General features: G+C 43.2%; 1 protein-coding gene across 2 annotated transcripts in view; it reads left to right on the top strand.

The window, feature by feature from the left end:
* The window catches only part of MATN2 (matrilin 2), a 163,021-nt gene that overhangs the window by 98,414 nt on the left and 36,916 nt on the right, over nt 1–27,691 (top strand). For both annotated transcript variants that reach the window (XM_043879246.1, XM_043879245.1), the window contains exons 6-7: nt 6,877–6,999; nt 24,346–24,468. In XM_043879246.1, coding sequence (XP_043735181.1) covers nt 6,877–6,999; nt 24,346–24,468 — 246 coding nt within the window. The remainder of the gene's footprint in view (nt 1–6,876; nt 7,000–24,345; nt 24,469–27,691) is intronic.

Here is a 27,691-nt window from a genome sequence, read left to right as displayed (position 1 = left end):
GCTGAGTGCCGAAGAATTGATCTTTTAGCACTGTGATGCTGAAGACTCTTGAGAGTCCCTTGGACTGCAAGGAGATCCAACCAGTCAATCATAAAGGAAATCAACCCTGATTATTCTTTGGAAGGACTGATGCTGAAGCTGAAGCTCCAATACTTTGGCCACCTGATGCAAAGAGCCAACTCTTTGGAAAAGACCCTGATGCTGGGAAAGACTGAGGGCAGGAGGAGAAGGGGACGACAGAGGCTGAGATGGTTGGATGGCATTGCTAACTCAACAGATATGAGTTTGAGTAAGCTCTGGGAGATGGTGAAGGACAGGGAAGCCTGGCATGTTGCAGTCCATGGGGTTGCAAGGAGTAGGACATGACTTAGGGACTGAACAACAACAAGTTCTCAAGGGAGGATTGTTGCAGCTGGGTCACCACCACATTTCGAGAACTGAATAAGCATGCAGCGAGTCAATAGGGAAAGTACACAGGTGCTCTGGGACATGTGTTCCTCCGAGGCTGCCACATAAGCATGCAGCTCAGCCAACGAGAGATGTGCACAGGTATTTGGCAGCACAGCTGTTCCAACAGCCTTGAGCATTTAGCATGTTCTGGGCGTCAGGTCCCATATTTTTCAGAGGGAATGAAAAGCAATGATCGATCAGAAGTTGGTTACATGGCAGTCAATTAAAAGAGCTTCTCCTGTGCAACTTTATTAACACCCGAGTCAACATTGGATATCCTATTCTAGAACATTCTGGGGGAAAAAAAGATGAGATTGGAGTATGTGGCTTAGACTTCAGGCCCAAGCAAAGCCTCTGGTCTCTCCCCAGTCTGATATGGGACCAGCACACCCAAGTGTCTCTCTGAGGGACAAAGACGGCTGGGCTCAGAAATTCCAGAGAGAGGTAGTGTCTGAGTTTTAGGCTTTTAGGTACAGTGACCGGCCCACTCATCACTGTGGTACTGTCAGTCGCCTGGAACATGGAAGTCAGATAGATCAGCAGCTCTTTCTGTGGAAGGGACACTGTTGCTGGCAAAATCTTGGCTTTCTCTGCCCACTGAAGCCAAATAAAAAATTACAGAGACAGAATTTGGAGGAAATAGGAAGGTGGATTTAAGCTAGTGGAGAGGGGGACACAGTAGGCTGATGCCTCAAAAACTGTGCCCCTCCTCCATGAAGAGTCTAGAGCCTTATATAAGATGAGGGCTTGCAGCCAGGAGTCAGCGATGAGGAACTAAGGTGATAGGATCTTGATTTCTTCCTCTCGTATTGTTTCAAAGACTGGCCCCGTGTCAGTAACCCAGTGATTGAGTCTGGCAGTTCGATGGCTCTGCAGCCTTCTTTCTGATGTATAACTACAAGGGAAGGGTGTTGTAAGGGTAAACACCAGATTCAGGATGTATTTAGCTTAGAATCAAAGGAAAATAAGTGTGAAGTGTGTAATTCCTGCAGAATTAGGGGGCAGAAAAGCAAACTTAGTTACAGACATGCAGAGTTAGGAGCAGTTAAAGTTTAAAAAAAAAACAAACAAGGAATGTTCAGGCAGGCTCGCTGCTCTCTTTATCTTCTTTGTTCTCAGGAAAGGGAAAGAAAAAAACCTCATTCCTCTTTTTTTTTCCTTTTCACTGCAGCAGCACTAACAAATGGGTAACCTGAAGTGGGCCCAGCTAGCTGACAGCAGACAGCTGTATCCAGGGTTGGGAGATTTTCAAGACAGCAGCTGGGGCTCAGGGTGAGGAGGTTGGACGTGGGGAGTTGTTGCTTTTCAGTCACCCAGTCGTGTCCAACTCTTTGCAACCCCATGGACTGCAGCGCGCCAGGCCTCCCTGTCCCTCACCATCTCCTGGAGTTTGCCAAGTTCATATTCCTTGCATTGATGATGCCGTCCAGCCATCTCATCCTCTGATGCCCTCTTCTCCTCCTGTCCTCAATCTTTCCCAGCATTAGGGACTTTTCCAATGAGTCGTCTGTTCACATCAGATGACCAAAATACTGGAGCTTCAACTTCAGCCTCAGTCCTTCCAGTGAATATTCAGGGTTGATCTTCCTTAAAATTGACTGGTTTGATCTCCAAGGGACTTTCAGGAGTCTCCTCCAGCATCACAGTTTGAAGACATCAGTTCTTTGGCGCTCTGCCTTCTTTACGGTCCAGCTCTCACAACCGTATGTGACCACTGGGAAGACCATAGCCTTAACTATACTGACCTTTGTTGGCAGAGTAATGTCTCTACTTTTCAACACACTGTCTAGTTTTGTCATCACTTTCCTGCCAAGAAGCAATCATCTTCTGATTTCATGGCTGCACTCACCATCTGCAGTGACTTTGGAGCCCAAGAAGAGGAAATCTATCACTACTCCCACCTTTTCCCCTTCTATCTGCCATGCTGTAATGGGGCCGGATGCCATGATCTTAGTTGGTTTTTTTAAATATTTAGTCTTAAGCCGCCTCTTTCACTCTGCTCCTTCACCCTCATTAAGAGGCATTTTAGTTCCTCTTTCCTTTCTGCCATTAGAGTGGTATCATCGCATATATGAGGTTGTTGATGTTTCTCCCGCTGGTCTTGATTCTAGCTTGTAACTCATCCAGCTCGGCATTTCTCATGATGTGCTCAGCGTATACGTTAAACAAACAGGGTGACAGCAGACAGCCCTGTCATACTCCTTTCTCAATCCTGAACCAGTCAGTTGTTCCATACAGGGTTCTTGACCGCATACAGGTTTCTCAGGAGACAGGTAAGATGCTCTGGTTTTCCCATCTCTCTAAGAGCTTTCCACAGTTTGTCATGGCCCCCACAGTCAAAGGCTTTAGCATAGTTGATGAAACAAAGATAGATGTTTTTCTGAAATTCCCTTGCTTTCTCTATAATCCAGTGAATGTTGGCAATTTGATCTCTGGTTCGTCTTCCTTTTCTAAACCCAGCTTGGACATCTGGAAGTTCTTGGTTCGCATAATGCTGAAGCCTAGCATGCAAGATTTTAAGCGTGACCTGACTAGCATGGGAGATGAGTGCAATTACACGCTAACAAGTGGGTGACCCGAAGTGGGCCCAGCGGACAGCAGACAACCGTGTCCAGGGTTGGGAGATTTTCAAGACAGCAGTTCAGGCTCAGGGTGAGGAGGCTGGAGGTGGGGAGTGTCTCCTGCTGATACCGGCTAGTGTGGGCTACAGCAGGGCCCGTCCTGTGGCGTGCAGCCTGGGGCACGTGCCAGGACTTGGTGTCCTTGACCTCTGTGCCCTGAGTGTCCCCAGCTATTCATTTAATGATAACATTAGTTCTTGAAAGCTGATACGTTAACTTTTAGAAAGATCTGGTGCTAGCTCAGTATTTATGTTGTGACTCAACTCCAGCAACTGGCTGACATCCATGACATTCAGATCCTGAGACTGAATGCACTGTTCCCACCAAAATGGCTTGTGTGTTAAAACCACAAGTATCAGGCCTTATTAGAACTCTTTAGGGAGGGATATTAGAAAAAACACCTTAACAGAAACTTAATGAAGCCTGGGAGCAAAAGAATAAACACAACACACATTATTAGCCTTTAAAAATCTTTAGCTTTTCCCTTTGTGCCTTTTGATTACTGTGTTTGTATGTCATTATGTTCTCAATGCCTGGTTTTGCTTTTTAAAACTGTACATGTGCATTAATTTGCAGATTCGATTTCCTTGTTATTATTTATAAATTTTTTGGTATTCGGATAGCCTAAATCGTTATTTAGAGGGAAACATTTTTAAGGAAAAAAAAAATCCATAATCCTACCACCTTAACACAGGAAGCAAAGCATTTTTATTTTTAATTTTCAGATTTTGCCTAGAGCTCTATTGAAAGTGGATATAATCACTGTAAATATGCAATTTTCAAATCTACTTTGTTCACCAGACTTTGTTTTCTTATTTACAGTTACGTTATGCTACCTACTACCCCAAATGGGACTCCTGAGTATTCCCTACAAAACCCACCCCACTTGCACCTTCCGCATCCCTGAGTCAGCCTGAATCCCTCTCTTTTTCCCTTCATCTCTAATCTGAAAGGAATCTGACTGGCCCCACTTTCAACCTGGTGTACTGTCCCCCAGGGTTGCCATAACAGAGAACCACAAACCGATGACTGGTAACGGCAGAACTGCATTGTCTCCTCGCTCTGGGAGGTAGTAGTCTGACAAGGCGCTGGCAGGGCCATGACCCTCTGAAACCCGTGAGGGAGAATCCTTCTTTGCTTCTGGTGGTGGCTGTTGGTCCTCGGCACTCCTGAGCTACCGCTGCTTGCTCTCGTATGTGTTCACATGGCATTCTGCTCTTCCTATGAGGACACCAGTCACACTGAATTTGGAGAAGGAAAAGGCTACCCACTCCAGTGTTCTGGTCTGGAGAATTCCATGGACTGTATAGCCCACGGGGTCGCAAAGAGTTGGACTCGACTGAGCGACTTTCACTCCTTCACCCTGGATTAGGCCCCAGACAGATGACCTCATCTTAACTTGATTGTATTTGCAGACACACCAGTTTCCAAATAAGATCACATTCACAGGTACCCGGGCTCAGGACTTCACCATAACTTTGTGCAGGGGGTGGGGACACACAAGTCCCCAAGAAACGCCCAGAACGCCATGCCCTTCTCTCTTCCCACCTCCTTCCCACCCTGTGCCGGTTAAGTCTCCCTCACCCTTTCCTCCCTGGGATTATTACAGTAACCTCCTAACTGGTTTTCTTTCTCTGTTTTTCCTTCTGGCTGTGCTGGGTCTTTGTTGCGGTCTGCGGGCTTAGGTGGCCTTCGTTGGGATCCGGGACTTCCCAGGTGGTGCTAGTGGTAAAGAACCTGCCTACCAATGCAGAAGGCTTAAGAGATGTGGGTTCAACCCTTGAGTCGGGAAGATTCCCCTGGGGGAGGGCACGGCAACCCACTCCAGTATTCTTGCCTGGAGAATCCCCATGGACAGAGGAGCCTGGCAGACTGCAGTCCATAGGGTCACAAAGAGTCAGACACGACTGAAGTGACTTAGCACGCACACACATGTTCCTCCCCCTAGAGAGGAACCTGCATCCGCTGCACTAGAAGGTGAATTCTTAACCACCGGACCACCAGGGAAATCTCCTAGCTGGTGTTCTAGTCATATCTGATGCTATGGTCTCTTCTCGATTCCTTTGTTCATAACCCTCCGCCTGGGGGATTTACTCCCTACTCACTCAGAGTAAAAGCTGAAGTCCTGGCAATGGCCCTACGGTCCCTCCTGACCTGCAGTCTTTCTGTCTCCCACCCCTCTCTGCTCCAGTGACTCTGGCCTCCTCACTGATCCTCCAGCTCACAGGCATATTCCCGTCTCTGGGCCTTTGCACCTGCTGACGTTCCCTTTGCCCGGGGTGCTCCCTCCCAGTTAGCGCTCCCTCCCAGTTATCCTCCTAGCTCTGCCAACTCCCGCCTTCCTGGTAAGCCTTTCCTCACCACTGCTGTTAGATCACACCCTTTTTCTCACCCCCGACAGTCTCTTTTCCTTTTCACCATTTTCAGTTTAGTTCAGTTCAGTCGCTCAGTTGTGTCCGACTCTTTGTGACCCCATGGACTGCAGCGTGCCAGACCTCCTGTCCATCACCAACTCCCGGAGTTTACTCAAACTCATGTCCATCGAGTCAGTGATGCCATCCAACCATCTCATCCTCTGTCGTCCCCTTCTCCTCCTGCCTTCAATCTTTCCTGGCATCAGGGTCTTTTCAAATGAGTCAGCTCTTTGCATCAGGTGGCCAAAGTATTGGAGTTTCAGCTTCACCATCAGTCCTTCCAATGAATATTCAGGACTGATTTCCTTTATGATGGACTGGTTGGGTCTCCTTGCAGTCCAAGGGACTCTCAAGAGTCTTCTCCAAACCACAGTTCTTCGGCGCTCAGCTTTCTTTATAGTCCAACTCTCACATCCATACATGACCACTGGAAAAACCATAGCCTTGACTAGATGAACCTTTGTTGGCAAAGTAATGTCTCTGCTTTTTAATATGCTGTCTAGGTTGGTCATAACTTTCCTTCCAAGGAGTAAGCCGTCTTTTAAATTTTTTGCTCTTCTCCAAAACACTCTCTACCTTCTCAGAGACTGTGTTTTTTACTTACTTACTTTCTTTTTTATCTACCACCAGCATCCAAATGTAAGCTTCTCAAGGACTGGAGTTTTCATGTGTTCTGTTATTTGTTCCATCTTTAGTACCTAAAATAGGGCGGGGCCCAGAGTAGGTGCTCAGTGAATATTTGTAGGATTAATGAGAAAAAAGGCCGGTGTATTTTCTCATAAACTACTAAAGTACTTTTCCTTTTTAAGTGTTCATCTTTTATTTTCCAGAATTTTTTGGTCACTTGTGAATGATATTGCTATAAATAGCTTATTCCATATAGTTAATTTGCTCTTTTTTTCAGTTATGTTTTGGGGTCACAGTTCCAGAGTGAATATTGTCAAATGTCCTTCCGGAAGAGTTTTTATGGATTTATAATGCCACCCACTATAAATAAGTCTGACTCTGTTTCCCTGCTGCCTTGCCACCACTGGATTTTATCTTGTCTTTACTTTTGCAGTTTACTAATTTTGCCTTGTGAGTGTTTTGATTTGCATTTCTTTAACTTTTAAATACATTTGTTAGGAAATTCCCTGGCAGTCCAGTGGTTAGGACTCCATGCTTTCAATTGTTCTTATGTTCTTTAGTACCTTCTGGTATGAATTGTCTGATCCTGACTCCTGATTTTTTTCTCAAGAGGGAAGTTTTAGTTTCATATTTATTCATCCATCCTCTTTTGGGGGCAATGGTATTAATCCTTGCTTATATTTGTTGTAGGTATGCTTCCAATCTACTACACCCTTTACCTCTGTTTATGTTTCTACTTAACCTCTGTGTTTTCATCTTTACAGCTGTGGACTATTGTGCCTCAGAAAACCACGGATGTGAACATGAGTGTGTAAATGCCGACGGCTCCTACCTTTGCCGGTGCCCTAAAGGATTTGCTCTTAACCCAGATAAGAAAACATGCGCAAGTAAGTTACACGCACATTTTTTGATTGCTATAGGCACCCCAGCTGTGGAAATCTTCTAAGCAAAGAGTAGCATAGGATTATGTGCTGGAGTTGGGGGACCTCACACCTTCTGCCCCTGTTCCTCCTCTGTCAAGCCTTTCTTAACTTGTCTTAAGACCACAGCCCACTCAAGCTCAATGTCACCCTTCCCAGCATCTGACAATGGTATGTATCTGTTATCAGAGGCCACGTGTGGGAGCGCTCCTCCGGCGTTTGCAGAGGATGCTGGTGATCAGATCGGCTTACTTCATGCTGGCTCAGCCTGGCTGCGCCCACCAGTATTAACAGGCCTTAAGAAATTCTTTCACTGAGGTTTTGTGGCTTGTGGGCTTCAGCTCTGACTTCGCACAAGTAAAGGAAAATCTCCGAGCCAGAAGGAGTTGACTGTGGTTGCCCCTGGGTGGGGGAGGGGTAGGTGGAGGGCATTTTGCAGTGAAACTCTCAGTCTTTGTTTAAGCTACTTAGTTCTATTTGATTCTAACTATACACATCCACACGGCTTCCCCATGGCTCAGTGGTAGAGAATCTGCCTGCAATGCAGGAGACACAGGCTCAATCCCTGGGTCGGGAATATCCCCTGGAGAAGGGCTTGGCAACCCACTCCACTATTCTTGCCTGGAGAATCCCCATGGACAGAGGAGCCTGGTGGGCTACAATCCATGGGATCACAGCGTCAGAGACAACTGAAGTGACTTAGCATGCAAACATATACATCCACATCACAATTAATTTGACCTCCCCAAATCTGACCAATTTATAAACTGAGGGTTGGTGCTCATTTTGCCAAAAGATTCCAATAGCATTCTTTTGAATGGGAAGCTATGTCAGAACACTCAAGGGATCGTATATGAATAATTATCATGCTCTAGAAAAGTTCACTTGAGAGAAGCTTGTTTTTAAAGTACTAGGACCCAGCATTTTAAAAAAGTGAAGTTGAACAGCAATTTAGAATGTCACCTCTGAAGCATACATCAATTGGAAAACAGAATTTCAATTCATAAAAAGGTCATGTACCCGCAACCTTTCTAAACGCATCTATTATGTAAAGCAGGGATGTGCCTGCCTAGTTTTGAAAGGCATCCCCCAAACTCCTGGAACATCACCTTGCTCTTCAGTCCCGGTGCTTGTCACGTACCCAGTCGCTCAGTTGTGTCCGACTCTTTTGCAACCCCGTGGACTGTAGCCTGCCAGGCTCCTCTGTTCACGGGATTTTCCAGGCAAGAATACTGGAGTGGGTTGCCATTTCCTTCTCCAAGGGCTCTTCCCGAGCCTGCGAGACGTCTCCCATGTCTCCTGCGTTGGCAGGTGGATTCTTTACCACTGAGCCACCTGGGAAGACTGGTGGTTCTTCAATCGCTACATCTCAAACAAACATCAGAGCTGGCATCAGGGGTGGAGGATGGAACTACAAGGGACAAAGGAAGTCAAAGCATGAATTTCTGGAGCCCAAACCACATGCCAGTAGCAATGAAGAAGCCCAGGTCCTTCCTAGAGAAGATATCTTGGCTGAGTCTTGAAGGCAGAGCCATCCTTCACCAGGTGAAGAAGAGTGAGGTGGAGGTGGCTGGGAGGAGGTAAGATGTGCAAAAATGTCAGCCAGACAAGACTCGGTGCCACGCCTGGCACCTGACTGGCCTACAGTTGCTTACCGAAAGAATCAGTAACTGTATGAATGGACTGGACTGTCCCTAGTCTCCCTTCCTTTCTGAATGGTCTGTGCTATGAGCCAGCCGCCTGGGCCAAGGTAGCATTCAGGGAGTTGTGGTTGCTGGGCTGATGAGTCAGTTCTGTCCATCAAAGTGGAGGCCGTTGGCACCAAGGGGACTTCCAACCCCAGATCATCTGTTTTTGCTGGGTGATCTTGGGCAAGTCCTTGATGCCTCAGTTGCCTCAACTGTTATAGGGGAGATATTACCGCCAATTTCATAGTGTTGTCTTGAAGACTAAATGAGAGAATTCATCTAAACCATTTAGCTCGTGGCCTGGTGCCAAGCAATTCTTTTAAGGGATGGCACTGGCTTCAAAGACTTTAAATCAGGACTTACTGAGCATGTACCTGAATATTCATTGGAAGGACTGATGCTGAAGCTGAAACTCCAATACTTTGGCCACCTGATGCAAAGAATCGACTCATTGAAAAAGACCCTGATGCTGGGAAAGATTGAAGGCAGAAGGAGAAGGGGATGACAGAGGATGAGATGGTTGGATAGCATCACCGACTCGATGGACATGAGTTTGAGCCAGCTCTGGGAGTTGGTGATGGACAGGGAGGCCTGGTGTGCTGCAGTCCATGGGGTGGCAAAGAGTCGGACACGACTGAGCGACTGAACTGAACTGAGCTTATACCACATGCCTGGGCTGAGTTTAATAGGGCATAAAAAATTCAAAATTCAAGACTTCCACTGGAGGTTGGTTGGGAACACAAGCCAGGCGGAGCAGCTCATTCACCGGCAAGGTGTTACATGACTGAAAGCTCCCGGGGTGAAGCAGACAAGACTCTTGGCAGGAGTTAAGGGAAGGAGGAGGCCAGTTGGAATAGAAGAGGTGGGGATGCTGCTGCCACCCGGGGATGAGGCCCGGAGGAAGGCATGGATGCCATCCAGTCTCCTTCCTGCCCTTACAGAACGCCTTCCTGGGCCAGGCACATCTGACCTCACCCCAGGCGCTGGTCCCAGAGCCTCATCATCAGCATGTCCCGTAGCCCAGAATCTCCCAGGATGTGGAGAATGACAGGCCCCAGGGGAGCAGAAACCAGGAGGCCCTAGGAGTGGACAGCGCAGTGCAGGGGGCCTGGGAGAGGCGTCCAGCTGAAAGTCAGGGGTGGAGGGAAGGGGTGCCAGGGACTGTCTGGCTGGGAGGTCTCACCAGCTAGGCGCGGAGGCCGGCAGCTCAGCTGTCTCTCGGTCTTGTTGGAGTCAAGACCCAGAGGTGGACCACCCACGTGTGTGGGCCGAGAAGAGTAGCTAGGCAGTCAGCCTCTGGGAGACGTGTCCCCTAGGAGGGTCCCCTTCTTGCAGTGCTTGGGGCAGGGCAGGGAGCCCTACCTGGGGAGGGGATTGGCACGAGTGCAGAGACCCCCGGAGGAATCCGGGGGTCCGGGGGCTGTGAGCGTGGGTGACAGGCATACAGTTGTAAGAACCGAGACACTTGGGAATGTCCTAGATGTGTGACAAAAACAGGGACACAAGCTGAGAAACGGGAACGGTTAAGAGGACAGACACGCAGGATGGAGGCAGGAGCTCAGATATCAAGGCGGGGGTCCTGTTAGTAATTAATGAGGTATGGCGTTGGCGTTCAGCCAAGCCAGAGCCTGGCCGCTGCTGTGATGTTGAGAGATTTAAAACAATCTCTTTCCATTCCTCATTAACTTGCAAAAAACGAAATAAAAAAAAACTTAGTTCTTTAATTTTGAGTCTCTTTTTTTAATCAGAAATATATTTGAAAGCTAATCCAATTAGTAAGTGTGCAATTATTGTCTAAAAAAGGTAGACTAGTCAATCTAATAATATACCAAGCATGATTAATTTATGATGAAGCCAGAATGTACATAATAGAGCTTTATGTTCCTGAACAAATCATATAATTAAAATATGTAAGTAGCATTCAAAAAAGCACCTCCTTTTATATCAGTTCCTTACCCTAAAGCATCCCATACAAATCTATCTGACTATTTTCTAGACAGGAGAAGGCTGTAAATATGCAGGTGCCATCAATTTGCAAAATATTGGCGAGACTTTTTTTTTATTATGGTAAAATATACATAATATGAGATTTACTGTTGTAACCATTTTTAAGTGTGCAGTTCAATGGCATCAAATGCATTCATGTTGTTGTACAACCATCACCACCATCGGCTCCAGAACTTTTCATCTCCCTAAACTGAAACTCTGTGTCTGTTAAAGAGTAATTTGCCCCTCCTCCACTTTCCCCACCCCTACCCCTGACAATCACTTTTTAAAAAAAATTTATGTGTTTAAAATACATAAATATTTATGTAGAAGACCCTGTGCTGGGTCTTCGTTGCTGCGTGGACTTTTCTCTAGTTGCGCAGAGCGGGAGTTCCTCTCCACTTGCGGTAGGAGGTTTTCTCGTTGTGGCGGCTTCTCTCATTGCGGAGCAGCGACTCTAGGCTTGCAGGCTTCGGTAGTCGTGGCTCCCAGGCTCTAAGGGCACAGCCTCAATAGTGTGGCCCACGGCCTCAGTTGCTCCATGCCATGTGGGATCTTCCTGGGAGTCTGGCAGAGTACAGTCCATGGGATCACAAAGAATCGGATGCGACTGAGCACACAGGCACATCATACACTAGATGAAATAGAAGAGATCAGTCTTTGAGTTTCCTGGACAGCTTTTCATTAACCTGCTGAGCCCCAGTATCTTCCTACCGTCCGCAATGTGCCACTTCCTACAGTCCACAACGTGAGACCTGTGTGCACGAATCAAAGACTCTTGGTTGGTAAAAATAGAGTTGCCGTATGATCTAGCAATCCCACTCCTGGGCATATATCCAAACACAACTACAATTTAAAAAGATACTTGCACCCCTATGTTCACAGTAGTACTATTCACAATGGCCCAGATGTGGAAACAATCTAACTGTCCACCAACAGATGAATGGATAAAGAAGGCGTGGTGCATATATATGATGGAATATTTCTCAGCCATAAGAAAGCATGAAATAATACCACTTACAGCAAGATGGATGGACCTAGAGATTATACTAAGTGAAGTAAGCCAGAAATGGAAAGATATTTACCATATGATAGCAGTTATATGTGGAATCTGAAATATGACACAAAGGACCTTATCTACAGAAACAGACTCACAGATATAGAGAATAGACATGGTTGCCAAGGGGGAGGGAGGGTTGGGGAGGGGTGTGTTGTGAGCCTGTGACTAGCAGATGCAAACTATTATATATAGAATGGATAAACAGCAAAGTTCTTGTGTATAGCACAGGGAACTCTATTTAATATCCTGTGTTAAACTATAATGGAAAAGAAAATAAATGATTTTTTTTTAAAAAAGACCCAATTGGAAGAGGCCTTCAGGTTCAACCTACTTCTAGCCCAACCACCCATCCCACAATATCCTCACCATGTCATCATCCAGCCTCCACTTGAATAGCCCTAGTGACAGGACACTCACTACACCCCCTGCAGTGTGTTCCACTTTGTATAGCTCTGACTCTTAGAAAGTGAGTCCTCACACAGAGCTGATCACCACTTTCTTGCACTTTGAGACCAACAGATCAAATTAAGCGTCTCACATTTTCTTGGTCACTAAGAATGAGTCATAGAAGAATAATTTTATTTCATTTAGTAGACTAGCCAGGCTTAGAAAATGTGGGAGCCACTATCTAGACTCTAATAGACAGTTTATCGGTTTCCTAAAGAGATCCCTGTGCCCTGTAGACCAGATGGAGAAATGTGTGCTGGATGAAAGAATCATTGGTTGAGTTTGTAACTGGCTGAATGTCTCAACTGAGATCCTCCTGGGGGGATGTGTTTAAACAGCCTGGCAGGAAGAAGCATCAAGGAGGGTCCATGAGCTCTTTCACTCTTAGTGACTCCTTGTTAGTTCTTAGCAGGCAATGTTTACACATCTGAACTTTCAGAAAACACTCCATTAAGAGTAATATCAATAACCATTTGTTTATTCAACAAATATCTATTGGTCACCTACTAAATCCCAGATACTTTTGTAGACACTGGGTATACAGTGGTGAATAAAACAGACCAAGGACCTCCTGTCCTTATGGAGCACACATTCTATTGGAGCTGAGTGACAGAGGATTACAGATCTCAACAAGAAAGTCCCATCTGGTCAAAGACTTGAAGGCGGTGAGAGAAGGGGGAGACTTTTGAAGCAGAGGGAACACAGCACTGGTGCAAAGGTCCTGAGGCAGAAACGGATGTCTGGCAGTGTTCAGGAACAGCAAGGAAGTTCCATGTGACTAGAATAGAGTGAGAGATGGTGAGGTAGGTGGTGTGGTCCATGGAGCAGATAGCTTGCCCTCTTCACAGTTAGCCATTTGCTTCCCATCTCCCCAAATTCCTGCTTTACCTGGAAGCTCATAGTCACTTCCCAAGCAAACTGGCTTTGCTTGCCTGTATCCTGAATGTCCGGTAGAGACATCAGGAGCAATACATATTGTTCCCAGACGTTCTCTGACAATTTTCTTCTCCAAACACTGAGCACCTCCCACACTGTTCTTTTTTCTATTTTACTTCTGCCATTATCCATAGTAACTAATTCACGATTATATATGTATATATTTATTTTTAACCTTTTTCTAGTTGCAAAAGTAATATAGACTCATTGTAGAAAACTGAATAGTATAGAAACGAAAGTGCATGGAATGAAATGACTATAATCTTGTCACCCACCAGTAACCATTGTTTAATACTGATTTGCTACACTTCTCTTGGTCTTTCTTTTTAATGCATATGTATATATCTGTATAGAGTTGAGATCATACAGTGTAACACAAAGGGCTTCCCTGGTGCTCAGATGATAAAGAATCTGCCCACAATGCAGGAGACCTGGGTTCGGCCCCTGGGTTGGGAAGATAACCTGGAGGAGAGTATGGCAACCCGCTCGAGTATTCTTGCCTGGAGAATCCCCATGGACAGAAGGACCTGGCGGGCTGCAGTCCATGGGGTTGCAAAGAGTCAGACATGACTGAGCGGCTAAGCACATTATGACGTAAAATCATGAGCATTTTCCTGTGTCATTTAAACTTTATAAAAACATTTTAATGTCTGTATATCATATGTATATATCACAGTTTACTCAGCACTTTTTAAACTATTCAAATTGTATTGTGATAAATGTTCTTGACTATAAATCTTTGCATTTCTGATCATTTTCTTAGGAACAAAGCATGAAAGGAAATGTATTGAGTCAAAGGCTATTAACACTTTTAAGGCTTTTGATGTATATTACAAAATCATTTTCTAAAACCTTTGTACCAATTTCTATGCTATGCCATAAAATTGCCTGTAAAAGAGTCAACATTCAAAAAATGAAGATCATGGTATCTGGTCCCATCACTTCATGACAAATAGATGGGGAAACAATGGAAACAGTGACAGACTTTATTTTTTTGGGCTCCAAAATCACTGCAGATGGTGACTGCAGCCATGAAATTAAAAGACACTTGCTCCTTAGAAGAAAAGCTGTGAAAAAAAAAAAAAAAGAAGAAGAAAAGCTATGACAAACCTAGATAGCATATTATAAAGCAGAGACATTACTTTGCTGACAAAGGTCCATCTAATCAAAGCTATGGTTTTTCCAGTAGTCATGTATGGATGTGAGAGTTGGACCATAAAGAAAGCTGAGTGCCAAAGAATTGATGCTTTTGAACTATGGTGTTGGAGAAGACTCTTGAGAGTACCTTGGACTGCAAAGAGATCAAACCAGTCAATCCTAAAGGAAATCAGTCCTGAATATTTATTGGAAGGACTGATGCTGAAGCTGAAACTCCAATACTTTGGCCACCTGATGTGAAGAACTGACTCATTAGAAAAGACACTGATGCTGGGAAAGATTGAAGGCAGGAGGAGAAGGGGATGACAGAGGATGAGATGGTTGGATGGCATCACCGACTCGATGGGCATGAGTTTGAGCGAGCTTCGGGAGTTGGTGATGGACAGGGAAGCCTGGTGTGCTGCAGTCCATGGAGTTGCAAAGAGTTGGACACGACGGAATGACTGAACTGAACTGAAAATTTTTTTGCCGACTTACTAGGAGAAAATTTTTTCTCATTGCTTTATTTATTATGTCTTTAGTTATTATTTTTTCATAAAATTATGTATGTCCAACTTATTTGTTGGTGTCATTTGATTAATGAACAATCTGTTCTATTCTAAGAAATTATAAGTGACTCCTATTTAGCTCCATGAGGAAAAGGACTGTGCCTTTTTGCCCCCTGCTGATTCCAGTGCCTGACCTATGGTAGACGTTCAGAGAATATTTATTAAATAAATAAGTGAATGAATTAATGAATAGTGAGGTTGACACTTTTTCACATAATTAATTGATGTGCAAAAGAAAGGAAATAAATATCTGAGCTGAAATTAAAGAAATAGATGATGGGTAACCAACAGGGAAAACTAGTAAAATCAGAAAGTGGTTTTTTGAGATTTAGTAAAATTGATGAATCAGTTGCCAGACTGATCAGGGGGAGAAAAGAGAGAAGACACAAATTTCCAGCATCAGGAATGAGAGAGTGGACATCACTATGCATCCTATAAACATTGAAAGGATAATAAGAGAAATTAATGAAAAAATTTATGCCAGTAACTTCAGACAAATTCCTTGAAAGACCCAAACTACTCATTTTTTTCTTTTCCATTATGATTTATTATAGGATACTGAATATAGTTCCCTGTGCTATACAATAGGACCTGTTGTTTATCCTTTCTATAGACAATAGCTTATATCTGCTAATCCCAAACTTCCGATGTAATCCTCCCTACACTCCTTCTCCCTTGGCAACCACAGGTCTGTTCTCTATGTCTGTGAGTCTTTTTGTTTCATAGATAAGTTCCCTGTGTCATACTTAAAATTCCACATATAAAGTGATACATGGTTTTTGTCTTTCTCTTTCTGGCTTCACTTAGTATGATAATCTGTGGATCCATCTGTGTAACTGCAAATGGCATTATTTCATTCTTTTTTATGGCCAAGTAATATTCCATTGTGTGTATATATACCGTATCTTAATTCATTCATCTGTCAATGGACATGTAGATTGTTTCCATGTCTTGGTTATTGTAAACAGTGCTGCTATGAATTTAGGAGTGCATGTATCTCTTTGAAATATAGTTTCATTTGGATATGTGTCCAGGAGTGGGATTGCTGGATCCTACGGCAACTTTATTTTCAGTTTTTTGAGGAAACCTCATATCGTTCTCCATAGTGGCCCATCAATTTACATTCTCACCAACAGTGTAAGAGGATTCCCTTTTCTCCACACCCTCTCCAGCATCTGCTATTTGTAGACTTTTTAACAGTGGCCATTCAGGCCAGTGTGAGCTGGTACCGCATTGTAGTTTTGATTTCCATTTGTCTAATAATTAATGATGTTGGTCATCTGTATGTCTTCTTTGGAGAAATGTCTATTTGCATGTATCCATGCTAAGTCACTTCAGTAGTGTCTGACTGTTGTCCATGAGATTCTCCAGTCAAGAATACTGGAGTGGTTGCCGTGCCCTCCTCCAGAGAATCTTTCCAACCTAGGGATCAAAGCTGCATCTCTTACACCTCCTACATTGGCAGGCAAGTTCTTTACCACTAGCACCACCCAGGAAGCCCCTGATGTCTATTTAGGTCTTCTGCCAATTTTTTGATTGGGTTGTTTGTTTTTTGTTATTGAGTTGTGTGAGCTGTTTGTATATTTTGGAAATTAAGCCCTTGTTGGTCGCACCATTTGCAAATATTTTTTTCTCCCAGTCCATAGGTTGTCTTTTAATTTTGTTTATGATTCCTTTGCTGTACAAAAGTTTATAAGTTTGATTAGGTCCCATTTGTTCATATTTGCTTTCATTTCTGTTGCCTTGGGAGATTGACATTGATATGATTTATGTCAGAGAATGTTTTGCCTATGTTGTCTTCTAGAAATTTTATGGTGTCTTGTCTTGTATTTAAGTCTTTAAACTATTTTTGAGTTTATTATTGTGTATCATGTAAAGATATGTTCTAACTTTATTGATTTACGTGTGGCTGTCCAACTTTCCCAACACTACTTGCTGAAGAGACTGTTTTTTCCCCATTGTATAATTCTTACCTCTTTTGTCCATAGGTATACGTGTTTATTTCTGAGCTATCTATTCTGTTCCATTGACCCATATGTCTGTTTTTGTGCTAATACCATGCTGATTTTTTTTAATATTTTATTTTAATTAATTTATTTATTTGGCTATTCTGGGTCTTAGTTGCAGCACATGGGATCTTCAGTCTTTGTTGCAGTGTATGGGATCTTTAGTTGTAGCATACAGGATCTTTAGTTGCAGCATGTGATCTTTAGTTGTAGCATATGGGATCTAGTTCCCTGACCAGAGATTGAACCCAGTCCCCTTGCATTGGGAATGCAGAGTCTTAACCACTTGACCACCAGGAGAGTTCCCCATGCTGATTACGGTAGCTTCATAGTTATTTTCTGAAGTCTTATGTCTTCTGCTTTATTCTTTTTCCTCAGGATTGCTTAGGAATCTTTATGCTTTCATATCAATTTTAGGTTTATTTGTTCTAGTTCTGTGAAAAATATCATGAGTAATTTGGTGGGGATCATATTAAATCTGTAAATTGCTTTTAGTAGTATGGCTATCTTAACAATATTAATTCTTCTAATCCAGTAGAAATGGGATATTTTTTAATTTATTTAAATCATCTTCAGTTTCCTTTAACAATGTTTTATAGTTCTCAGCATATAAATCTTCCACCTCCTTGGTCAGGTTTAGTTTAAGTATTTTACCTTTTTTGGATGTAATTCCTTTTTTAAAAGGAATTGCCTTTTTCCTTTCCCTTTCTGACATTTCATTGTTACTGTAAAGAAATAAAACCAGTTTCTGTATGTTAATCTTGTATCCTACTACCTTGCTGAATTTGTTTATCAGTTCTGTTAGTTTTTGTGTGGATTTTTTTGGTTTTTAAATATATAGTATTATGTTATCTGCATATAATGACAATTTTGCCTCTTCCCTTTCAATTTGGATACTTTTTATTTCTTTTTCTATTATGGTTGCTGTGGCTAGGACTTCCAGTACTATGTTCAACAGAAGTGGTGAGAATGGGCATCCTTGTCTAGTTCCAGATATTAGTGGGAAGGCTTTCAGCTTTTCACCGTTGAGTATTATGTCAGCTGTGGGTTTGTCATAAATAGCCTCTATAATCACTTTGGTAAGAGTTTTTAATCGTGAATGAATGTTGAATTTCATCAAATGCTTTTTCTGCATCTGTTGAGATGATCATCTGATTTTTTACTTTTCTTTTGCTGAAGTGGTGTATCATATTGATTGATTTGTGTGTGCTGAGCCATCCTTGTGACTCTGAGATGAATCCAACTTGGTCGTGGAGTATAATCTTTTTTACATGTTGTTGGATTCACAAACTTCTAAAATGAACTCAAGAAGAAATAGATCATCTGAATAAGCCTCTCTCTAGTAAAAGAAATTGAATTTGTACTTACAAACCTTCCCACAAAGAAAATTCCAGGGCTAGCTGACTTAACTGGTAAGTTCTACCAATTTATACCATTTGAGGAAAAACTAATGTCAGTTTTATACAAATTCTTCCAGAAAATGGGAGAGAAAGGAGCATCCTTCAACTTATTCTATAAGGCCTGCATGATACCAAACACAGAAAGGGACATTATAAGAAAAGAAAATGACACAAATATCCTTCATGAAATACATGCAAAAGATCTTTATTTTTAGCAATCAAATTCTGCAATATAAATAAAAGCAAAAATAAACAAATGGGACCTAATTAAACTTAAAAGCTTTTGCACAACGAAGGAAACTATAAACAAGGTGAAAAGACAGCCTTCAGAATGGGAGAAAATAATAGCAAATGAAGCAACTGACAAAGAATTAATCTCAAAAATATACAAGCAACTCCTGCAGCTCAATTCCAGAAAAATAAGCGACCCAATCAAAAAATGGGCCTAAGAACTAAACAGACATTTCTCCAAAGAAGACATACAGATGGCTAACAAACACATGAAAAGATGCTCAACATCACTCATTATCAGAGAAATGCAAATCAAAACCACAATGAGGTACCATCTCACGCCGGTCAGAATGGCTGCTATCAAAAAGTCTACAAAAAATAAATGCTGAAGAGGGTGTGGAGAAAAAGGAACCCTCTTACACTGTTGGTGGGAATGCAAACTAGTATAGCCACTATGGAGAACTGTGTGGAGATTCCTTTAAAAACTGGAAATAGAACTCCCGTACGACCCAGCAATCCCACTGCTGGGTATACACACCGAGTAAACCAGAACTGAAAAAGACATATGTACCCCAATGTTCATCGCAGCACTATTTACAATAGCCAGGACATGGAAGCAACCTAGATGTCCATCAGCAGACAAATGGATAAGAAAGCTGTGGTACACATAGTCAATGGAATATTACTCAGCTATTAAAAAGAATACATTTGAATCAGTTCTAATGAGATGGATGAAACTAGAGCCTATTATACAGAGCAAAGTAAGTCAGAAAGAAAAACACCAATACAGTATATTAACGCAAATATATGGAATTTAGAAATGATGGTAACAATGACCCTATATGCAAGACAGCAAAAGAGACACAGATGTAAAAAACAGACTTTTGAACTCTGTGGGAGAAGGTGAGGGTGGGATGATTTCAGAGAATAGCATTGAAACATGTATATTATCATATGTGAAATAGATTATCAGTCCAGGTTCGATGCATGAGGCAGGGTGCTCAGGGCTGGTGCACTGGGATAACCCTGAGGGATGGGATGGGGAGGGAGGTGGGAGGGAGGGTCAGGATGGGGAACACATGTACATCCATGGCTGATTCATGTCAATGTATGGCAAAAACCACCATAATATTTTTTTTGTTTGTTTGTTTTTTTTCCCCCCACCCCCGCACCATAATATTGTAAAGTAATTAGCCTCCAATTAAAATAAATTTTAAAAAATTTCCACAATATATGAAAAGGATAATACTTCCTGAGATTTATCCCAGGAATTCAAGGATGATTTAACATTCATAGTTTGATTAATGAAATTTAAAACATTAACATACAAAAAGCAGGAACCGTATGATCCAATTCAGTACATACAGAAAGAGCACTGGACAAGACCTGACACTCATTTATGATTAAAAAAAAAAAAAAAAAAACTCTCAGCAGACTAGGATTGAAGAGAACTGCCTCAGTCTGATAAAGTGCATCAGTGAAAAAATTATCCGCTAACATCGTGCTGACTGATGAAAGACTGAATGCTTTCCTTATTAGATGAGTAAAACAGGACACCCACTCTCACCACTTCTATTTAGCACAGCCTGTAAGGTTCTGAGGGGCTTCCCTTGTGGCTCAGCTGGTAAAGAATCCGCCTGCAATGCAGGAGACCTGGGTTGGGTCCCTGGGTTGGGAAGATCCCCTGGAGAAGGGAAAGGCTACCCTTGCCAGTATTCTGGCCTGGAGAATTCCATGGATGGGGTCGAAAGAGTTGGACTCGACTGAGCGACTAATGTTCTAACCATTGTAATAAGGAAGTAAAAAAGAAAGGAAGAAATGAAATCTAGATTGGAAAGGAAGAGTTAAAACCATCTTGATTATGGTAACTGTAAGTATAGCACTTTCCTGAGTTCTATTGAGAGGAACTAGTTGTGGGAAACCCCAGGATTGTAGGTGGCTGTGCAGAAGTGAAGGTCGGCTGGGCACCCCCCTGAAAACTGGTGTCTGAGGTCAGGGCAGTCTTGTTGGGGACCTTACACTTTACCTTGTGAGACTGGATGTTAACTATAGGTAGTGTTAGAACTGAATTAAATTACAGGGCTCTAAATTGGTGTTGGAGAATTGCCTACAGAACACAAATTGAAGCAAATGAGCCTAACTGTAAATCAGGTTGTTGGCATAATCACCAAGAGAATTATTTTAAGTGATGGGCATGGAATTCATTGACATTACACTCCAAGTGGCAGATGTCCAAAAAACAAAAGAGCTTTAACTGTTGCCAGGAGTCCTAGTATTAATAGAATTGTTATTCTTACTTTGAAATTATACAGATACACATATAAATATATGACACGATAAGTATATATAATGTTAATGTCACTTTGTACCTATATTTTCAGTATAAGGGAAGATAAACACAAATGTAAAAGCAAATGTTTTTACTTTTTTAAAAAAGTTTATTGAAGTATAGTTGATTTACAATATTATGTTTAATTTCTGCTATACAGCAAGTGATTCAGCTATATGTATATATGCCCTTCATAGTCTTTTCCATTATGGTTTATCACAGGATATTGAATATAGTCCCCTGTGCTCTGCACTTGTTTTTTATCCATCCTATACATACTAGTTTGCATTTACTAATCCAAAACTCCCAATCCTTCCCTCCCCACCACCCCTCTCCCTTGGCAACCACAAGCCTGTTCTCTACGTCTGCGAGTATTTTCTGTTTCATAGATATGTTCATTTGTGTTGTGTTTTAGATTCCACGTATAAGTGATATCCTGTGGTATTTGTCTTTCTCTTTCCGACTTACTTCACTTAAGTGCTATACTTACAGCACTTAATTAATTAATTAATTACTTCAGTAATCTCTAGGTTCATCCATGTTGCTGCCAATGGCATTATTTCATTCATTTTTATGACTGAATAATATTCCATTATTTATATACATATACACACCATCCCTTCTTTAGCCATTCACCTGTCAATGGGCGTTTAGGTTGCTTTCATTCCATTTTAATTTAAATGGCCACAATAGACAACATGGTTTCCAGATTAAAGGAGGCTAAGCATACATGAAATTAAATATAATCCCTGACCCTTTACTGTATTCTATACTAGAGGGTAAAAAATACTATAAAGAATATTATTAGATCAACTGAGAAGACTAAAATATGGATGGTAGATTAAATAAAAGTCTTGTATAAAGTCTTGTATAAATGTAAATTTATGCAGTTATGGCTACACTGTCGTTTTATCACTGGCAAATAGATGGGGAAACAGTGGAAACAGTGGCTGACCTTATTTTTCTGGGCTCCAAAATCACTGCAGATGGTGATTGCAGCCATGAAATTAAAAGACACTTACTCCTTGGAAAGAAAATTATGATCAACCTAGATAGCATATTGAAAAGCAGAGACATTACTTTGTCAACAAAGGTCCATTTAGTCAAGGCTGTGGTTTTTCCAGTGGTCATGTATGGACGTGAGAGTTGGACTATAAAGAAAGCTGAGCACCGAAGAATTGATGCTTTTGAACTGTGGTGTTGGAGAAGACTCTTGAGAGTCCCTTGGACTGCAAGGAGATCCAACCAGTCCATTCTAAAGGAGATCAGTCCTGGGTGTTCACTGGTAGGACTGATGTTGAAGCTGAAACTCCAATACTTTGGCCACCTGATGCAAAGAGCTGACTCATTTGAAAAGACCCTGGTGCTGGGAAAGATTGAGGGCAGGAGAAGAAGGGGATGACAGAGGGTGAGATGGTTAGATGTCATCACCGACTCGATGAGCATGAGTTTGAGTGAGCGACTCAATGGACGTGGGTTTGGGTGGACTCCAGGAGTTGGTGATGGACAGGGAGGCCTAGTGTACTATGGTTTATGGGGTCGCAAAGAGTCGGACACAACTGAGTGACTGAACTGAACTGATACCTACTCTTAGGAGGTACAAGCTGTGTTTAGGAGCCTGGCGGGCTACAGTCCACAGGGTCGCAAAGAGTTGGGCACGACTGAGCAACTAAACAACAAATGTATAGCTTACTCTGAAATAATTCAGAGAGATGAATGAACAAATGATAAAGCAATTGGGGTAAATATGAACAATAGATGAGTCTGGATAGAGAGTCTATAGGTGCTTCTTTTACCTGTCTGCTTGTATTTTTATGTTTGTAACTTCTGTAAATTTAAAATCATTTCCAAATAAGAATGTTTTTAAAAAAATACTTTATAGGTGATTGTGGTATTGCAGTTATGTTTAAAGAGTTCCAGTCTTTTAAGGATACATTATGAAATATTTATGGACAAAATGATATAACATCTGGGGTTTAGTTTCAAGTTATATGGCATCTTAGCATGGGATATGGGAGTATACAGGAAACAAGGTTTGCTGTAGATTAATTCTCTTGAAGCCAAATGATATGCAAGTGGATTTATTATACTATTCTGTTCTTTTTTTTTATATTTAAATTTTTCCATGACTTTAAATTGGGAAGAATTGGCATCTTCTCAATATTTTTCCTTTTGAGAATACTATGCACTTTTCTCTTACTCATTTTGTTTCCTTTGGTATAGGCTGGGAAAACTCATTTATACCAAATGCTTCATTATGAAAATGATATATGTAGTTCATATGTTCCTTGAAACAATGAAAACCGTCATCGAAACAAAAAGACTTCTCTTAAGACCCCATCAGTGGCCACTTATTTCAAGCAATTTTAGACAATGCATTCAAGTTTCAGACCCATCAGTAGAAGAGTCCCATTCCATATCTACAAAATACTTACACAGTAATATCTCATTATTAAAAATTCCATGTGGCCTTTTTTTTTCTATTTTGGTTTAAATTAATGCTTACCTGGGCTTCACTGGTGGCTCAGTGGTAAAGAATCTGCCTGCCTGGGTTTGATCCCTAGGTCAGAAAGATCCCCTGGAGGAGGATATGGCAACCCACTACAGTATTCTTGCCTGGATAATCCCATGGACAGAGGACCTGGTGGACTATAGTCCATGAGGTCACCAAAGAGTCGGACACGACTTAGTGACTAAACAACAACACTGTATACCTAGAGATGTGAAATCTTGATATGATTTAAGGGCAGATGAGGCTCGGAGAAGGCAATGGCACCCCACTCCAGTACTCTTGCCTAGAAAATCCCATGGACAGAGGAGCCTGGTAGGCTGCAGTCCATGAGGTCGCCAAGTGTTGGACACGACTGAGCAACTTCACTTTCACGTTTCACTTTCATGCATTGGAGAAGGAAATGGCAACCCACTCCAGTGTTCTTGCCTGGAGAATCCCAGGGACTGGGGAGCCTGGTGGGCTGCCGTCTATGGGGTCGCACAGAGTCGGACGCGACTGAAGTGACTTAGCAGCAGCAGCAGCAGCAGATGAGACCAATAATAACAGGGAGGTGTTTTGCCTCAAAGGGTGCCTTTCACTTTCAGGCCTTGTTTTTTCCAGGATTTGATTTCGTATACTGCTTGGCTAAGTGTTTCAATCAGCTAAGTGGTTTGAAGTCATTGCTTTAGTTGCATGCCTTCTGTAAAACATTCAGCCAGGCTCCCTCTTCCCAGCCTTCAAGACAACAAACAATGCTTACGTTTTGGTGGCTCTGACATGAACCAGGACAAGGAAAGCCTCTTCACAAGGCATAAACATCTTGTAATATGTCAAGAAAGTCCTCTTTCTGGGAGGCCATATCCCTAAACACAGAAATAGCTTCACTGAGAGATCCCTCGATGGCCTGAGTGTTTTGAGTGTTTGAAGTCACAGGAATGTATCTGTTTAGGGAAAGTTAAGACTGTGAGTCCTTTGGTTTTCCTATGCTAGATTTCCAGTTTGGTTCATCATTATGATTTTTCTTTCTTTGCAGAGATAGACTACTGTGCCTCACCTAACCATGGATGCCAGCACGAGTGTGTTAACACAGATGATTCCTATGCTTGCCGCTGCCTGAAAGGCTTTACCCTGAATCCAGATCAGAAAACCTGCAGAAGTAAGTTGCACTGCATGTGGAAGAGGGGCTTGTTCCACAGATGGCTCCGTTGGTTTTCCGTTTTCTGGCAAATCTCCAGCAGGTGTACTTGTTCTCAGCATTTGTGCTCGCTGACATCATTCTGCCCCTTATTTTACCTTTTGTCTCACCTGATCCTGTGATGGGGGTGATTTTTAGCCAGTGCATAGACTGGGTTTGCCCACTGGTTTCCTTTAGTGAAGTCAAGGCGCCAGCTGAAGCTCTCGCCTATCTGAAATGAGGACGCATGCCCCCACCTCCTTACCCTCACAACATGTATTTGGGACTTTGAGAAAGAAAAGGCTGGATCCAGAGTTGGAGGGAAAAGGAGCTGGTTTCTTCCAATCCTACCTGATGAGACACTTTTTAAATTTAATGTTTACTTTTATTTATTTGAATGTGCCAGGTCTTAGCTGCAGCACGCCGGATTTTTTATCTTTGTTGTAGCATGCGGGATCTTTAGCTGTGGCATGTGGCATCTAGTACCCTTAGCCGGGATGGAACCCGGGCTCCCTGCATTGGGAGCTCAGAGTCTTAGCCACTGGACCACCAGGGAAGTCTCAAGATGAGACCCTTGAGGGCCGCTAAGAAGGGGGACATTGCATCTTTCCTTGGTATAAAGGAAGAAAAAAATAGGAGACTCTGGGGCATCCTCACAGCATTGGAGAGGTGCCTAGTGTCAGCAGGGTGATATTAAGGATGTGCTGAGTGGCTCAGATGGTGTCCTCTGGCACCTCAGAGGGCTTGACGGGGTGTTTAGAGCATGAACCTCCAATGGGATATCTTTAAGTGACCTGTCCCTGAGAGACCCCCTGGAATGGAAGGTCTACAAGGACAGCATTCTTCTCTTTTTCTCTCTCGTGAATCCTCAACACCTTAAGTATTCAGCACGTGCTGGTGTGACACAATATTTAGTGAATGAATGAAAGAGTATATGAATCTCTGAAATTTATCATCCTGGAGAAATGGCAACTATCATCTGAATTAACCTTGTTAGAAAGGTGGCCTTTGTAAGGCACACAAGTTGTGATTTTTTTCAAAAAGCATTCCCAAAGTTAGCCCACACATATGCACACTGAACTGTCTCCATTCTCCTGACTGTTGACTCACAGAACTCTCTGGAACTCCCACTGAGGGACATATCCCTCATCCACTTCTTCCTAGTGTGGGTGCAGCAGTATTCTGCACCACAGGACTGGATTTTCAAAAGGCTGACCACACATCGTTTTTTGAAAAGCACCGTGGGCTACTGAAGTGAATCCACAAGCCGCAGCCTGCCCACAGCACATGTTGACTCACGTGCTCACTCTACTATGTGTGAGACCTTGCAGGGTGGTTAAAGGTAGCAGAGCCCATATTTTGAAACTGAGCCTCTCTTACAAAGGAGAATTCCCACCACCTTGCCTGGATGCAAACTCTGGCGATGTTCAAGCATCAGATGGGAATTTTAACTGAGAGGTTCAGAATGTGAAAACAATTAGATAGACTATTTTCCATCAGACCACACATGCATGCGGTCCGTGGGAGAGGTCAGCCCGGCCGCTCCTCTCTGAGCTATGTATACCTTTTTCTCGGGGCGAGCGTGTCAGTGGCTGGCTACCTCCGGGGAAAAATCACTCACCAGTGGGACTTAGTTGTGGACCTAGACCTCTTCCATGGGGGAAAATTAGATCTGCTGCAACTCAGTCACTGGAGTCGCAGGCTTCACTGTGTGTTGCTAGTGGAGGGAGGAGGAAGTGAGCTGGGCACGTGGCCATTGGTGGAGGGGAACTGGCTTGAAGCTCTGCATCACTTACAGTCATCTGAGATTCCCTTGCCCTCTGCCCCGCCCTCCACATCCTGCCTGGAGAGGCACTTGGAATAAGAGAAGGGTCCAAGGCAGTGCTTGCATTGCATCGTTATCAAGGGAGGAGAGAGGCCAAGAACAGAAGGATAAATGGAGAGGAAGTAACCATTTGGAAACAGTGTGACCACCACAAATTAGCCTGGAGACAGGCCTGTCTCCAGCCCAGAGTCCTTAACACTCATGCATATATATTCAGGGATAGCTCCATTTCCTCTTCAGCCAGGTGCCCTAGTTTTTCATCCAAGAAAAATGGAATTTGTTTCTTAAAACCCAATGTCCTCATCAGCCCTTCTCCCAACATCCTGCCTCATCGTTACTTTTTCCATTGTCTTTGCTGCAAACCCAGCCCTCCGCTGCCGAGATCCCTCTGAGAGCCACCCCTGCCCTGATGTGTGCATGCCGGCGATTATGGCAGACAGCTGCTAACGGAAAGCGAGCGCTCAGTGCCTCTCTGGAGCATCTCGTGGGATCAGGAAGCAGAGAAATGGGGTTTAAAATCTGGGCTTGGTTGTTAGGAGCCTGAGGATCTTCCGAGCGTTAAAGATCTCGAGCTCAGAGTACAGCCATTTACGTTTAATGGGCGGTTGATGGATGTGGGCTGTTTGCAAATCTAATAAATCTATCTTTCAAAGGAATTTGATAGCATCCAATTAAACCGGGTTGGGGGTGGGGGTGGGGTCAGAATTCAAGGCACAATCCTACTGAAGAAAACACTCTTGGCCTGGATTTGTTCTTTCTCCTCATCCAGGCATAATTTCTTTTTCTGGAAAGTGCTGTCATCGACTTAAAGCATAAATTACTGAGGCAGAGATGCAGAACATAGAGCCCAGGACTGACTGTCTAGGCGGGGACCTCAGGGTGGAGTCAGAGGTGGGTGGGGCTCCAGGATTGCTCATGCTGGCACTGAGGCTGGTGCTTCCCCCACTGGAGGCATCACACTCTAAACAGCAGGGTACGGGGTGCACAGGTTGAACTGAGTAAGGGGGGCCAGTCTTGGCAGTATCACCCACCCTGGCCCTGTGACCTTGGAAAGACTGCTTTGCTTCTCCGAACCTCCATTTCCTAAAGTGAAGGAACATGACTTTCTGCTTGAACATTTAGTAGCCTGTCCCATCTTTCTAAAACTGACTCTCTGTGCCACTCCGTTGGCATGACGGCCTGCAGTGACCTACCTCTGATCTTTCGTGTTTTTATGTCTTACCTTCTCAGTGAGGCCTCCAGCTCCTTTTTGAGCTGGCACTCACACACGCCGTTTAGTTGGCCTTCTGACAGCCCAGCCGTCTCATCTCGCAGGGTTACTGGACACTCTGGGCTTTGCCAGATAAACCCACACCCAAGCCCGGCCCACGTGTAGCTCAT

The sequence above is a fragment of the Cervus elaphus genome, chromosome 21 (genome assembly GCF_910594005.1).
Source record: "Cervus elaphus chromosome 21, mCerEla1.1, whole genome shotgun sequence".
In the NCBI taxonomy this organism is placed as follows: domain Eukaryota; kingdom Metazoa; phylum Chordata; class Mammalia; order Artiodactyla; family Cervidae; genus Cervus; species Cervus elaphus.
This window is presented reverse-complemented; position numbering and strand designations above follow the sequence as displayed.